At 37.8% G+C, this 17,089-nt stretch overlaps 1 protein-coding gene across 2 annotated transcripts in view; it reads right to left on the bottom strand.

Annotated features, from left to right (window-relative positions):
* Positions 1-17,089, bottom strand: part of PPME1 (protein phosphatase methylesterase 1) — an 88,031-nt gene that overhangs the window by 22,868 nt on the left and 48,074 nt on the right. For both annotated transcript variants that reach the window (XM_025894208.2, XM_025894207.2), the window contains exons 6-9: positions 11,479-11,633; positions 9,662-9,752; positions 5,551-5,616; positions 2,559-2,682 (exon numbers count right to left, since the gene is read on the bottom strand). In XM_025894208.2, coding sequence (XP_025749993.1) covers positions 2,559-2,682; positions 5,551-5,616; positions 9,662-9,752; positions 11,479-11,633 — 436 coding nt within the window. The remainder of the gene's footprint in view (positions 1-2,558; positions 2,683-5,550; positions 5,617-9,661; positions 9,753-11,478; positions 11,634-17,089) is intronic.

The raw sequence follows: 17,089 nt of genomic DNA, 5'->3' as shown, positions 1-17,089 counted from the left end.
TAGTTAAGTTTAATTTACATTATCAATATTTTCTCCATCATTTTATTTTTTTATTTTTCTTTATTGAGATAAAGAACATATAACATTGTGTTGGTTTAAGGTGTACAATGTGTTGACTTGATACATTTATACGCCGCAATATGCAACACCATAGGATAGCTAACACCTCTATCATGTCACATAATTATCATTTTTTATTTTGTACTAGGAACAATTAAGACCTAGTCTCTTAGCAACTTTGAAGTTTATAACATAGTATCATTGCCTATAATTATTATGCTGTGCATTCAATGTCCAGGATCTGTTTATCTACTAGTTGCAAGAACATTAGTTGTGTTGTTTGGGGTTTATGTCCTTCCTCAAGGGTTGACTGTTTTAGCTGTACTCCTTATTGTCTGATGTGTTTCAGTCTGCCCTCCTAACAAAACTGCTGGAGTATACTAAACTCCATGTAACTGGGCTTATAAAAAAATTACAAAGGAAAAATGAGCTGGAATTAAAAACCAGAAGACCTGGGTATGTTTTAGCACCAACATTTATAGGAGTCTGTAGGCAAGAATCTGCGCCTGAATTGTAAAACAGTGATAATATCTACAATGCAGAGCTAAAATGAGAACTAGGGATGATAAATGTGATGTACTTAGTATAGCTCCCAGCACATAAAAGGCAAAAAGTCATTGACAGTTTGTATCAGAGTCTCAGATCTACTAAATATTACTTGATTACTTTGGGAAAGTCCTTCATCTCTGAGTCTCAAGTTTCTACACTGTTAACATGGGAGAAAAGATCTCTTTTCACCCCACAGAGTTAGGGAAGGCAAATTAATCATGCACTGTTTATATTTTTGTAAATTCCAAAGAGGTACAAAGAATTATTTATTTATCTTAAGGATGACAAAAGATCCTCATTAAATTAAAAATTCTGTTTAAAAAAAGATACAGTTGATGTTTAAACAATATAGGTTTGGACTGTGCAAGGTCCACTTATACCTGGATTTGGAAACAGTACAGTACTACAATGTATTTTCTCATCCTCATGATTTTCTTTTTTTTTTTTTTTAAGATTTTATTTATTTATTTAACAGAGAGAGACGCAGCGAGAGAGGGAACATGAGAGGGAGAAGCAGGCTTCCTGCTGAGCAGGGAGCCCGATGCGGGGCTCAATCCCGGGACGCTGGGATCATGACCTGAGCCAAAGGCAGATGCTTAACGACTGAGCCACCCAGGGGCCCCTCTTCCTTGTAATTTTCTTAAGAACATTTCCTTTTGTCTAGCTACTTTATTATAAGAATATAGTATTTAATGCATATAAATATACAAATTATGTATTAATCAACTACTTATTTTATTGGTAAGGCTTCTGGTCAACAGTAGATTATAAGTGATTAAGTTTTTAGGGAGCCAAAAGTTATAGTTGTTGTTTTTTTTTCTTGAGAGCGCAAATGTGCGGGGTGGGGGTGTGTGCAGTGGGGCAGAAGGAGAGGGAGAAAGACAATTTTAAGCAGTCTCCATGCCCAGCGCGGGGCCCCACACAGGGTTCAATTTCATGACCCTAAGATCGTGACCTGAGCTGAAACAGAGTCAGACACTTAACCAACTGAGTTACCCAGGCACCCCAAAAGTTATAGTTGGATTTTTGCCAGTGTTGGAAGTCAGTGTCCCTAACCCCCACATTGTTCAAGGATCAATTGTCCTCTCCTCCTTGCTAATAGTAACATCTCCAAACATAAGGGAATATGTGGTATATACCAAGTCCATTACTTGCCATTAGTAAGATGTTTATAATCCATCCCAGAAAGTCTGCTGCTCATGCTCACTAACCATTTCCAAGAAAAAACACACCCTTTCCCATTACTATCCTCAAATCAAGTGTTCAACAAGTACTCACAGAACACTTGCTACACACACACACCCCCAAGCTAAATGCTGAGGGAAATTCATATAGAACATTAGTTCCTGTGCTCAAAATACACAGGCTATTTTTGTTGGGAGACAATTCTTGTGCAATTAGAGAATGCTGAATCTGCATTCTAGGGATGACTACAGGAGACCATCGTATCTTTGAATGTGGTTTATGAAAATCAATTCTATGACTTAGCCACAACTTCAAAAAAGAAAGTGCTAAGTTATGTCATTTAGACTCTCAGTGCTATACTGGAGAGGGACTGATATAAAATGAGGTTGGAAAACTTCCCCGGAGATACACCTTGAAAGATGAGTAAGATCTGATGGGCTTAGCGTAGGAAATCAGACTTTCTCATGAGATAAACCATAGGAACAGAAGTACTGAGGTGAGAAAGAATCTGATGAGAGAGCAGTCTGTTTGAGGGTAGGGTATATACTGTAAGTTTTATGTTCCAATTTGTCAAAGCTATCAACAAGTGCCTTGTATCTTATAGTTAACCTAAATATCTATTACGATAACATCTTCACCCCCTAAAATATCTAATGGTGAACAAAAAGAACATGTCACCTCCCCCTTACCACCCCCCTCACCACCCCCACACACTCTGAACCACTCACTGCCCCATCCTTCCAAGAATGCCAGCTTTCACTCACCTCCATGTCATCTTCCTTTTTCCTCTTGTTTACGGATTCACTTCCTTCTTCGTCTTCTTCTTCTTCCTCTATGATTCCTTCCACTATAGATTTTGAGCCTTCTGGACTTGTAATTCCTTCACACCTAGGTGGTTTGTTGTTTTTTTTAAGTGCTATCATACATCTTTCTTTTATACACAAATTATCTCAGAGATACTGAAACTCATAGTCTTTTACAATCAAATGTCAGTTAAAACTTAATGCTTCTGGGAGAAGGAGGATGTAAACAATGTGCACTTTAAAATGTGCAGAAATAGACCAGGGCTGTGGAAGGTCATGGCCATGGAAGGTATGACTATATTCCAAGGGCTGGTTTCCAGTTCTTGCACCAGTACTGACCCACAGAAGAGAGTAATCATTTCCTGTGGCATGGTGACAAGAGTTTTATTGACATTATCTTGTATAATCCTCATAACAATCCTATGAAGTAGCCCTGAAAAATAAAAAAGTTGTCCAAAATCACCTGGCTCATAACTAGTTGAGGCTGGAAGGCAAATCCAGGCCCAATTTACCTGAAAGCATGGAACTTTTCTACTGTACCCTGCTTACAATAGAACAAGGCTTAAACAGCACGGTAAAAGGCCCCCACTTTCAATTAGCTGATGGAAACTGACAATTACAATAACCATAGCTAGCTGAACCTTGGGGATTAGAACATCTGATCTAACCAACTACTGTTGTTGTTTTTCCTCTAAAAAACAATATTACATAATTAGGTAGAAAAATTATTATTATATGAACCGCTGATAACATAATTCCTCTTAGAAAGAACTTGTTGAAAAAATACACTGACAATATTAAAGGTAAAATTCCCAAGGGCCTAGGCATCAGCTAGTACTAAGGTCTGTTCTGCATGATAAAGAAGTATTTGTTATTTTGCTCTTGAAAGGGAGAGAGAAGGGAGAAGAGGAGAGAGAACAAGTTAAGATAAACTGAACGGTCAGTGAAACTTCAATGGTGGATTTTTAACAGTGATAACTTGTCTTCCTTTTCTCCTCTACCAATCTCAGTAAAGTATATGTTCACAAACTGTTTTGTCAAGTGGGGGTGTTCTATGGGACTTGAGGTATCAAGTTTCACATCTAGGGTCAAGGTAGTATAACAAAAAAACAACATGTGCTTTGGATTTCCACAGCTATGGATTAGGAGGTTCAAGAGAATTTCACCTACATCAAGAAGGGCAGGAAGGTTCTATCTAGTATCTATGTGACAATTAAAACACACACTATATACACAAGTTTACATATTAAGAGAAGACACCACTTAAATTTACCTACTAGGTAAAATTTAAAAATTGCTGAACTACCTGAATACAAGCCATATAACTTCCTCACAAAATGCTTTACCACTGCTTAAATAAATCTGATCCCAAAATATTTAGGCATTGAAAAGTGGGCAGTTTCACAGCTTAAAGACTGCATTGTGTCCACTAGATATTACTACTCAAATTGTATGTTTAGGCATAAAGACCATGATACAGGCCTTGAAGTCAAATACACAGGAGACTGATTCTGAGCACTCTCATTCACTAGCTGTGTGATCCTGGGAAAGCTACCTTACCTTTCTGAACTTCCATTTTCTCACCTATAAAACAATACTTATCTTAAAGAGGTATTGTAAAGACTAAATGAGATGGTGCGAATGAATTAATGAATCTAGGTCATGATCATCGATGGCTACCAACACTCAAAAAAAGAGACAACCAGAAATTACATGCTTCCTAATGGCAGTACCTATTCTTATAAACAAATAAAAAGCCAAAATAACAACAAACAAACCTGAACTTGATCAAATCTCAGGATCTAACTAACAATTTACAGATGATACAGTGAAGAGAGGAACATGTTAAATTACACCTTCAGGAATCAATCAGAAAATCCAGATTGTGGGAAATTCTACAGGGCAAACAACCAGATTTCTTCAACAAATAAATTGCAAGGAAAAAAAATAAGACAAGTGGAACCTATAAATTAAAAGATACTTAAGAGTTATATCCTCCAATTGCTATGTATCTACCTTATTGTGATTCTCATTTGACTTATAAAAAATTATCAGTGAGACGATTAGAAATGTGAATACTGAATGGACATTTGATGATACTGAGGAATTATTAACTTTTTTAGGTGTGATAACGGTATTGTGATTGTGTTTTAAGTGTCCTTACCATTTAGGGTATCCTGAAATCTTGGAATTTATTTAAAAATATTCTGTAATTAGGGGAAAATAAGAGGCACAGATGAAACAAGACTGGCCATGAGTCAGTAACTGTTGAAAACAGGCAATGTGTATACTGGGGTTCATTGTATTATTCTACTTTTATAGGTTTAAAATTTCCACAGGATTTTTAAAATGAGAACATGGATATTAAATACCTGGCACAGTGCCTGGCAAATAGCAGGCATTCAGTAATGCCATTATCATTTTTATCAACTCTTGTGTTCCCTATCTGTTCCACTGGGCAACATTTTCTCAATTTATCAAAAGTTTATTTTGTGACTACAAAGCCATACTCAGGACTCATGTAACCCTATCCAAGAAGATCAGTTGGGCTATATAACTTTAGCTTAGCCTTAGAATCTGGCTTTCACTAAAGCTTTTATACTGTGATTTCCTCACAATCAGGTTTGGCTAAGGAGACCATTACCAGAATAAAATCATAGCTTTCAGCACTAGAGTGGACCCTTAAAATAGTTTTTAATGTCCATTCTCTGGGATTCTTCACTTTTTAAGACGCAGAGTTGCATTAAAAAGGTAATCCTGTATTATACAGGCTTTGGGAGTTCTTCAAAAAAGAAAAGCTATGAGGCTAGCCTAACTGAGCTCATTTGTAAAAATTATCTAAAATAATAAAGGCATTCAGGATAGTAGAACAGGTGTATAACAAGAAGCAATCTGTAATTCCCTCACCATGTTTCAGTCTCTAACCAGCCCAACAGGGAAAAATAAGACCTACTGTTTGACTTGGCCAACCATTGAGACACGGGCTGACTCCAAATTTCGAATCTGACCACTCTTCACACTAAAAAAGTGAGAAGGGAGAGAGGAAGTTATTTAGCATCCATCTTATCATGTCATAGGGTCAAATAGATAATTTTGCAGATTCTGTGGAACCTCCACAAAGTTGTGTTTACCAATACAGCTTACTATGGAGATTACCACTACTTCCTACTTCCTACCTGGTTATTATGGCTATAAGCCAAGTAGTAAAAATTAAGTAAAGACATTCAAGCCATTTCAGTTCTGCAAACATTTACCAGGAGGATACTATGTGCCAGGCCTGTGCTCAAGAAGCACCTGATAATTCAGCAGGGAGAAAGAAACACAAACATAGTTTTAATATAATAAAGTCAAGGTTCAAAGGAATCACTTCATTCTGAGTGAACAGGTTAAAGAAAGCTCCCCAAATGTTCCGCCTAAACCGAGGAGAAAAGAAGTTAGGCGGAAGATAAAAGAGGGTGGTCAGGGCATTGCAAGCAGAGTGCACATTGTGAACAGAGGCACTGTAATGTGGAAAAGTCAACTGGATGAGGATTTTAGAGGACAGAGTGCAAGGAGAAGTGGGCGAGAGCAAAAGGGGAGTGTGAGTGGGAGAAAGGGACAGGCAGGCAGAGACAAGCTCCTACAGGGCCCTGCATGCCATGATACAGAATTCAGGAGCTTAGATGCTATTTTAATAGATTAGTTCTCTCAGTTATCTACCTATGTATGCTTAAGGGCCAAGCAAAATGGCTGCATGTCCCAGGGGGAATTGGAAACAATATCCGAAGCAGGCCACCAGAACACTTTCCTTCCCTTCCTTCTCCTTTCTTTTTAAGATTGCATCCATTTATTTGAGAGAGAGAAAGTGACAGAGCACGAGAGTGGGGAGAGTCAGAGGGAGAAGCAGATACCCCACTGAGTAGGAAGCCCGATGTGGGGCTTGATTCTGTGACTCCAGGATCAAGATCTGAGGTGAAGGCAGATGCTTAACTGACTGAGCCACCTAGGTGCCCCCTAGAACACATTTCTTTAAACCTAACCTTTTTAGCTTAAAAAATTGTGTAAAATTTTAAAGGGCAACCCCCTTAGATAATGACCTTGTTTCTTATTTTAATGATAAATAGACACAATCAGAATGATTATTTCATTTTTCTACTACCAACTGAATCTACAGAATCTACAAATACACCAGTATTTATAATCATATACCCTGCCTTGATGACTGTTTAATATATGAAACACCTCTGTTCCTATTCAAGGCCAAACTTGGGCACAGTTCCTATCCCCTCTTGCTTATGAGGACCTTGCTTCTTATAGTTATCATGTGGGTCATTTTTTTCCTCTAGTGGATCTTATAAAACAGCCTTTGAAAACATTCTCAATCCCACATTCACTACTAGATACTACCCCACTTCTCTGCTCTCCTATACAACAAAACTTCTCAAAAAAGCTATCATAAAAAAAAAGTTATCTTAAAGGAATCTTTTTTCTTAAATATTATCTACGCAATAATGATTCTCCAATTTATCTCTAACTCAACTTCTTTTAACAAGTATATACAAGTATTTACTTAACATTTCCACTTAGATGCATAATAAGCATTTTAGCTTATCCAAACAAAAGTCCTGATTTCCTGACCTTTTACTTGCTCCCAAATCTACTTCTCTTTGTCTCTACCATTCACCCAATTGCTTGGGCTAAAACCCTAGAACTCATCCTTGAATGCTGTGCCTCTTCCTGCCTCCAACCCCCATTTCTCTGCTGATATCCAATCCATTAGGCAGTCCTGTCAGTTCTACCCTCAAAATACATTCCAAATATGACATATTACTTCCTCTGTTGCCATCCTAGTCTATGCTTACCATCATTATTCTCCCATACTACTACAATTGCCTCTTAACCAATTTCCCACTTCCATTAACACACCCACTCCCTACTCCTTTCCCTAGTGTTTTCCTCAGAGCAGCCAGAGTGGTGAAACCAAAATGCAAATCCTTATCTGTCCAACTTCAAAGCCTAGGCTTCTAATGACAATAACCTATGGCCTCTCATTAGGATGACCAAGAAAGTAGAAGTGGGAATTCACTTTGCTTTAAATCCTTACTGAATTAAACAGGTTGGCCTTGTATGTCAACATTTTTTTTTTTCATCTGGAATAGCCACAATAGCCATGAGTCATGAACTTTATTCAGATATCCAGCAGAGTACAAAACAAAATTATGAAATACTTCATTGGATTCTTTCTGATTCTCAGGCTCAGGAAGTAGGTTCTAAAAATCAGTGGCTCTCAGAAACCCAAAACATTTTAACATACAACCAATAGAATCCTCATCCTGTCCCACATCTGCCACTAGAATCAAGACTCTATCTCTTTTAGGAGAAGGTCCACCACAACTGCCATGCCGGATTAAGTACCTATCTTCTGTAACTCCTGTGCCTCCTTCATTGTGTTTATATATTTACTTATTTGTTTTTTGTTTTTGTTTTTAAGATATTTTTTTTATTTTTTAACAGAGAGACAGCGAGAGAGGGAACACAGCAGGGAGATTGGGAGAGGGAGAAGCAGGCTTCCCGCCGAGCAGGGAGCCCGATGTGGGACTCGATCCCAGGACCCTGAGATCATGACCTGAGCCAAAGGCAGACGCTTAACGACTGAGCCACCCAGGCGCCCTACATATTTACTTATTTGTATTCCCAGTTATTTGACAGATAGGAACTAAGCCTGATTCATCCCCAGTTCTTAAATCAGGTACCGACACATCTTAGGTACAAAAAAAAAAGTTTACTGAATAAATTTAAAAAGTTATTTGGAATTGTCTTCTCACTGGTTGTTACTGGGGAAGAAGGCAGGGTGCCTGAGGTACTTGCTGAACTGGCAACAGCTACGTTCTGAAATGCTGTGGTTGCCAAACAGGGAGAGAACTTTGGTGCTTCTGAGAGAACACGAATTCTGCATCTCAGTAGTGTGAACAAGGGGAGAGAGAAGCAACCTCACCAAACACAAACATCATTTTGGCAAGCCATATTTGGCATGAGACCCTCTGTCTTAGAAAAACTACCTAGGCTCTATTTACCAGGTCCTTCATTTCCTTTTGATGTCTCTGATTCATAGAACAGATATGTTCTGCCTGCGAAGGCAGGCAGTGGCATGCTGTATGCTATATGAAAGTACAAAAGAAACAGAGGATAGCTTCTGCCCTTATGATATAGGAGAAGCATTAAGACACACATGAAAACTGACAATATAAGCGTATCTTTTAGGGGAGCATTAGAAGACTTAAGAGGTAAATAGTACAATATAATATAGACAGAGGCCTCTAGCAATTTGATCAAATGAGTAATCTGAGTGGTTCGGAGGAGTTAGAAAAAGGCTCTGGAAAAGGACCTAGAGATGACTTTAAACAACAGGTAGGAAGACAAGGATACTAAGGATATTTATCCTAAGACTGATTTCCTTGTGGGAGAGACAGTGTTTTACTCATTTTTGAAATGTCACCCTTTAGCACAAAATGTTTAATAAATATTTAATCAAATAATTGATTGAATTAATGAACAAATTAATGACAAAACAGCCTTTACTTAAGTGGAAGCCATAGCCAATTCTGTCTGTGATTTTTATGAAAACCAATTACCCAAAGAGATTTTATTTACCCAAAACCCAAATAAAAACTGAGAAAGGAACCTATGCAGATCCTTTCTGTTTCTCCACCATTTTCTCTGGAACACAGAAAGTGAATCTAGAACCATGAAGCATCCGAAGTGGAAAAGGCCTTAGAGCCTCATTTAGTCCAGACTCTTACCTCAGAGATGGAAATAGCTAGACAGATGATCCATAATTATTAAAATTCTAGGAGGTACTACAGTGTATCAGAAAAAGGATGGATTTTAGATAACTGGGCCAAGTATGAAACATTTAAAATATTAAAAAAAAAATTCTGCTCTTTACATAACTGTTTCCGCACATATCATAATAAAGCTAAGGCTTGGAAACTGAACTACTCCTTTGAACTTGGTGCCTGAAGTGATGAAAAAGGACAGCTACAATCTAACACTTAAAATACAGACAATAAAGATTTGTGAGTTACCTCCATTCAATGGCATTCTCTAGAGACTTGAAGGTTTTAGGACGACCACGTAAGAAATTCTGCATGCTATTAAGTGCATCCATGGCTGTACCTAGATGTTAAACAAATATTTTAACTACAGCACTTAACATATTCTAAGCATTTACCCTTACTGGGTTAACTGTACATTTGCTCTCAATAATAGCAGAAATCAGTGATGCTCTGGGAAAAAAAGACGCAGCTTAAGAAAATTCAGAAGACTGATGTGATAGGCAGCTTCCAAGATGGCCTCCAGTGATTTCTGCCTCTTGGTATTCACTCCCTTATGTAGTCTTCCCACACTGAATAGGGGCTGACTTGTATAAGCAATAGTTTGACTTCTGAGGCTGGGTCATAAAAGACATGCAGCTTCTTTTAAATGTTAAATAAAATTATGGGACATACATACAATTGAAAAATTATGCAGCCACAAAAGATATCTACAAAGAGTTTATGATGACATGGAAAATGATTATATAACATGGAGTGTGGGTGAAATGGGGGAAGGTGTCAAAAGGTACAAACTTCCAGTTATAAAATAAATAAGTCTTAAGGATGTAATGTATAGCATAGTGACTACAGTTAAAAATACTGTATTGTACACAATGGAATATTATGCAGCCATCAAAAGGAATGAGATCTTGCCATTTGCAACGATGTGGATGGAACTGGAGGGTGTTATGCTGAGTGAAATAAGTCAATCAGAGAAAGACATGTATCATATGACCTCACTGATATGAGGAATTCTTAATCTCAGGAAACAAACTGAGGGTTGCTGGAGTGGGGGTGGGGTGGGAGGGATGGGGTGGCTGGGTGATAGACATTGGGGAGGGTATGTGCTATGGTGAGTGCTGCGAATTGTGCAAGACTGCTGAATCACAGATCTGTATTCTGAAACAAATAATTCAATATATGTTAAGAAAAAAAAAAGAAGATAGCTGGAGGGGAAGAATGAAGGGGGGTAAATCGGAGGGAGAGACGAACCATGAGAGATGATGGACTCTGAAAAACAATGAGAGTTCTAGAGGGGAGGGTGGTGGGGGGATGGGTTAGCCTGGTGATGGGTATTAAGGAGGGCATGTTCTGCATGGAGCACTGGGTGTTATGCACAAACAATGAATCATGGAACACTACATCAAAAACTAATAATGTAATGTATGGTGATTAACATAACAATAAAAAATTTAAAGAAAAAGGAAAAAATACTGTATTGTATATTTGTTGGTTTTTTAAAAGATTTTATTTATTTATTTGAGAGAGAGAGCGTGCACACATGCGAGCAGGGGGAGAAGAAGAGGGAGAGGCAGAGAATCTTAAGCAGACTCCATGCTGAGTATGGAGCCCTACCCGGGGCTCTATCTCACGACCCTCAGATCATGACCTAAGCCAAAGCCATGAGTCGGCTGCTTAATCGACTGAGCCATCCAGGTACTCCTGTATTGTATATTTGAAGGCTGTTAAGAGAGTAGATCTTAAAAGTGCCCACCACAAGAAAAAAAATTCGTAATTATGTGTGGTGATGGATGTTATCTACACATACTGTGTTATCATTTCACAATATATACATATATTGAATCATTATGTTATATACCTGAAACTAATAAAAAGTTACATGTCAATTTACAAAATACTTGGGAATGCCTTTGCTACAAAATAACATAAAAAAGATATCAAGTCAGAGGGACATAGTTCAAGATGAGTAGAAATCAACAATAAATTAAAACAAGATAATAATAATCTACCATGGATGTCTCTCATAAATCAAAGATTCTGATTTGGTCAGTACTAAGAAAACTTACCTTCTACAACATCAATCATACAGAGACCCAGGAGACTTGGCACCAGGTTAGATGATGCTGTGTGGACTGCAATAGCACCACCCATACTATGTCCAATCAGCATGATTGGAGGAGGGAGGTCCCCATACATGGCTTCAACCACATTGCCAACATCTCTGCAAAGAGAAGGAAAAAAAGCTGAGAATGCTCTCTGACAACAGTGTTAAAATCATTTTCTTTCCTAACTCTTTCCTTTGGTCTGTAACGAGTCCTAAGACTGTAAAGGTCCACTGGGCCATCTTGCAAATATACCTATGTAAATCTCTTAATATGCCCCCCAGTATCTATACATGTAGCCACACATCTAGCTCTTCTGAAAAATGGGACTAAAAGTCCAAATTTTCTTTTTTTTTTTAAGATTTATTTATTTATTTGAGAGAGAGAGAGCACGAGAGAGGCAGAAGGAGGAGAGGCAGAGAATCTCAAAGCAACTCTGTGCTGAGTGCAGAGCCGAACAGGGAGCTTGATCCCATGACCCTGAGATCATGACCTGAGCCAAAATGAAGAGTCAGATGCTTAACCAACTGAGCTACCCAGGTGCCCCAAGAACCCAAATTTTTTGATTTTCATTTACATCACACTTTCATTTTTCCACACATTTAGTACAATTACATATACCTTTATTTTAAACCTAAGCTTGAAACTGGACAAATAATGTAAGCACTCTATGCTTCAGTTTCCCCAACTATAAAACAGGAAAACAATTTTATCAAGCATTATATAGCGTAGTAAAATTTAGAGTCACAAGATGAATTGTAGCCCCAGTTTAATTTTTATTATGTGGACTTGAATTAGTTATTTAATCTCTCAGACAGGTTCAATATCTATAAAATGAAGATACGAATATGATTTACAAAAAAAGAAAAGAATATGATTTACTATTCTAGATTGCCTTGAAGATTAACTGAAACAGTAAATGAAAACTACTTTGAAAAGTATAAATGCTATACAAATGTTACTTATTACTTATATTTGTTATGTAAAGTTATTTGAAGTATGAACATAAATTTAAATACAATGTTTTGGGGAAACAAGAATGTTCAGAGCTAATTTTTATTGGCTTCTGTCCAAGTCTTGAATTATGAGTGGATCCATTTTGAAAATTTTTGAAAATTTTGAAAAGTTTTGAAAATGAGAAGTGAAAAAGGAACTTGGGTTTGATTTGCCTATAGGCTGGCCCTCTTCACTACAGCAATAGGTACGTATGGTATGTTTTTAGAGACCACTGGCTCTACCGTCTGCTTTTGAGAGTGGCTGAGTCAGTTAACTTCAAAAGACAGTTTGGTCTTGCTGGGTGTTATTATATACATCAAGCACCCACACAGTGTTACCCAAATATAGCAGATGTGGATATAGGAACACAGCCTTTTGAATATGATCTCCAGGGTATTCAGAATGGCAAAGACAAATGCTATTAATTATTTCAGAAGGAATCTTAAAAATCTCATAAAACAATTACAGATGCGAATAGGGTAGCTGTAGCACCTGCAGACAATCTGAATGGGAGATAAGGAGGGCCCGTCTAATTTTATAAGTGAAAAAAGCAATAGTTTAATATTCCTTTGGAGTTAAATTTAAAGCTAAAAGTTTTGGTTAGTAACAGCTATAATAAAGCAAAAGGATGCTACAGAAGATTATCTAAGTATACAGGTCTCTTAAAAAGAAAAAATACTCAGTAACTGAGTTGGAGGGGTTCTATGATATCTGCTTCATGCATGTATGAAGGTGGACAGGGTCTGAAACAAACCAATTCCATAATGTATCTAAACTTAGGAAAGGTAAAATGTGGTTATGATCAATCACTTGATCATTTACCATCAGGAGAAATTTATTCTTACTAAGTTTAGCCAAACTACCAAGATTAGTACCTTGAGACATGTTCTGAAGTTCCAGAAAAATAAAATAAAGATGAAGTAGCAGATGTTATCTATAAAACTAGCCTGTAAATGGATATACCACAGTTTTGGCAGAGGCTTTATAAGGAGATTCTATTATGCTTATTAATACTGGGTTCATTTCCTGAGAAGCAATATAGCATATCACAGACATAACACAAAAAGAATATCAGAGCAACCTGAACTCAAATCTTGGTTCTTCTACTTTCAGTGGAATTGCATTTTATGTAGGGTTGAGGTTCTGAAGTTGATACACAAGGCAAAAATTGTGCTGTCAGTACTACTTGAAAATCCCATTAATTGTCCATTAAATATGCCCATTTGGAGATTTCTGTTTCAGAGTAACTAAGTTCAGAAATCATATAAATGTTTTATTGCTTTGGCTATTTCACAAGAATCTAAATTATTGGCTCTTCTGATTCTTGGTAATCATCTTCATCATTCTAGATAGTCTTAATTATCTGATTTATTTTTAACTTTTGTTAAAAGTTAACTTATTGTCTTTCAGCTCCAATTCACCCTTCATTTTATGTTCTCCAAAACTGGATCTGAGGCCTTTAAATATTTTTTCCTTTCCAGCTGGCATGATGTTAATTAAGCTTCATCAGTAGAGGGTACAAGAGAGACCCTGCAGAAAGAGAAGGTTTTCCTCCTGGTTCATGTGCATCACTTCACAAGCTCCTGAAGCCTGTCCTCCTCTGGGACCCAGGTCCTGCAGCATGGGAATCCCTACAACACATAGAGCTTCCCGAGCGCCCAAATCCTGCAGCACAGGTGGTTTCTCCAGCATACCATCCCCCATGCCCAATTTTTTTCCTAGCCTTATTGAGGTAAAATTGATATACAAAAGATGGTAAATAATGTTTACACCTGTGTTACCATCACCATGATTAATAAACACCTCCAAAAGTTTGTGTGTACTCGTGTAGGTGTGGTAAGAACACTTAACATGAGATCTACCCTCCTAACAAACTTTTAACTACACAGTTACCTCATTGTTTAAGCATAGGCACTATGTGGTAAAGCAGATCTCCAGAACCACCCTCAATACTTTGTTGCAAAGTGCCTCTAGTGACACACCTCTCTGTGAACAGCTTTCCTGGCACCCTAGAGGGCAGAAATCTCGCAAAGTTCTGCCAACATGGCATCCAAATGACTTTTCTGCCTTCAGTAAGCCACAGTCAAGCCCTCTACAGCAAGGTCTAAATCTCAACCTCTTCCATTAGTGTACCATCTCTGCCCAAGGGGATTGTGGCAGCTTCTTACACCTGCTATTCCTATATTCTTTCTTCTTTTTTTTCCTGATGCTAAAAGCTTCTTTTTTGATTAAATTTTTTAAAATTTTATTATGTTATGTTAATCACCATACATTACATCATTAGTTTTTGATGTAGTGTTCCATGATTCATTGTTTGCGTATAAAAACCCAGTGCTCCATTCAATAAGCACCCTAATTCCCAACACCAGGCTCACCCATGCCCCCACCCCTTCCTCCCTAGAACCCTCAGTTTGTTTCTCAGAGTCCATAGTCTCTCATGGTTCGTCTCCCCCCTGATTTCTCCCCCTCCATTTTTTCCTTCCTACCATCCTTTTTTTTTTTAAACATATAATGTATTATTTGTTTCAGAGGTACAGGTATGTGATTCATCAGTCTTATACAATACACAGTGCTCACCATAACACATACCCTCCCCAATGTCTATCACACAGCCACCCCATCCCTCCCACCCCTCACCACTCCAGCAAACCTCAGTTTGTTTCCTGAGATTAAAAATTCCAAATATCAGTGAGATCATACGATACATGTCTTTCTCTGATTGACTTATTTCGCTTAGCATAATACCCTCTAGTTCCATCCACATTGTTGCAAATAGCAAGATTTCTTTTTTTTGATGGCTGCATAATATTCCATTTTGTGTGTGTGTGTGTGTGTGTGTGTGTGTGTGTGTGTATGACATCTTCTTTATCCATTCATCTGTTGTTGGACATCCTGGCTTTAGCTATTGTGGACATTGTTGCTATAAACATTGGGGTGCACGTACCCCTTCAGATCACTACATTTGTATCTTTGGGGTAAATACCCAGTAGTGCAATTGCTGGGTTGTACGGTAGCTCTATTTTCGACTTTTTGAGGAATCTCCATACTGTTTTCCAGAGTGCCTGCACCAGCTTGCGTTCCCACCAACAGTATAGGAGGGTTCCCCTTTCTCTGCATCCTCCCCAACATCTGTTGTTTCCTGACTTGTTAATTTTAGTCATTCTGACTGGTGTGAGGTGGTATCTCATTGAGGTTTTGATTTGGATTTCCCTGATGCGGAGTGATGTTGAGTACTTTTTCATGTGTCTGTTGGCCATTTGGATGTCTTCTTTGGAAAAATGTCTGTTCATGTCTTCTGCCCATTTCTTGATTGGATTATTTGTTCTTTGGGTGTTGAGTTTGAGAAGTTCTTTATAGATTGTGGATATTAGCCTTTTATCTGATATGTCATTTGCAAATATCTTCTCCCATTCTGTCAGTTGTCTTTTGGTTTTGTTGACTGTTTCCTTTGCTGTGCAAAGGCTTTTTATCTTGATGAAGTCCCAATAGTTCATTTTTGCCCTTGCTTCCCTTGCCTTTGGCGATGTTTCTAGGAAGAAGTTGCTGCGGCCGAGGTCGAAGAGGTTGCCGCCTGTGTTCCACTCTAGGATTTTGATGGACTCCTGTCTCACATTTGGGTCTTTCATCCATTTGCAGTCTATTTTTGTGTGTACTGTAAGGAAATGGTCCAGTTTCATTCTTCTGAATGTGGCTGTCCAATTTTCCCACCACCATTTGTTGAAGAGACTGTCTTTTTTCCACTGAACATTCTTTCCTGCTTTGTCAAAGATTAGTTGACCACAGAGTTGAGGGTCCATTTCTGGGCTCTCTGTTCTGTTCCGTTGATCTGTGTCTGTTTTTGTGCCAGTACCATACTGTCTTGATGTTTATAGCTTTGTAATAGAGCTTGAAGTCCAGAATTATGCCACCAGCTTTGCTTTGCTTTTTCAACATTCCTATGGCTATTTGGGGTCTTTTCTGGTTCCATACAAATTTTAGGATTATTTATTCCATTTCTTTGAAAAAAGTTGATGGTATTTTGAAAGGGATTGCATTAAATGTGTAGATTGCTCTAGGTAGCATTGACATCTTCACAACGTTTGTTCTTCCAATCCATGAGCATGGAATGTTTTTCCATTTCTTTGTGTCTTCCTCAATTTCTTTCATGAGTATTTTATAGTTTTCGGCGTACAGATTCTTTGCCTCTTTGGTTAGATTTATTCCTAGGTATCTTATGGTTTTTGGGTGCAGTTGTAAATGGGATTGACTCCTTAATCTTTCTTACATCTTGTTGTTGGTGTACAGAAACACAACTGATTTCTGTGCATTGATTTTATATCCTGCCACTTACTGAATTCCTGTATGAATTCTAGCAGTTTTGGGGTGGATTCTTTTGGGTTTTCCACATAAAGTATCATATCATCTGCAAAGAGTGAGAGTTTGACTTCTTCTTTGCCGATTCAGATGCCTTTTATTTCTTTTTGTTGTCTGATTGCTGTGGCTAAGACTTCTAGTACTATGTTGAATAGCAGTGGTGATAGTGGACATCCCTGCCGTATTCCTTTTTTTTTTTTTTAAGATTTTTATTTATTTATTGAGA

The sequence above is a fragment of the Callorhinus ursinus genome, unplaced genomic scaffold (genome assembly GCF_003265705.2).
Source record: "Callorhinus ursinus isolate GAN/ISIS: 27379988/994484 unplaced genomic scaffold, GSC_fseal_2.0 scaffold35, whole genome shotgun sequence".
NCBI lineage: Eukaryota > Metazoa > Chordata > Mammalia > Carnivora > Otariidae > Callorhinus > Callorhinus ursinus.
The sequence above is the reverse complement of the archived record's forward strand: the minus strand, read 5'-3'. Positions and strand labels throughout refer to the sequence as shown.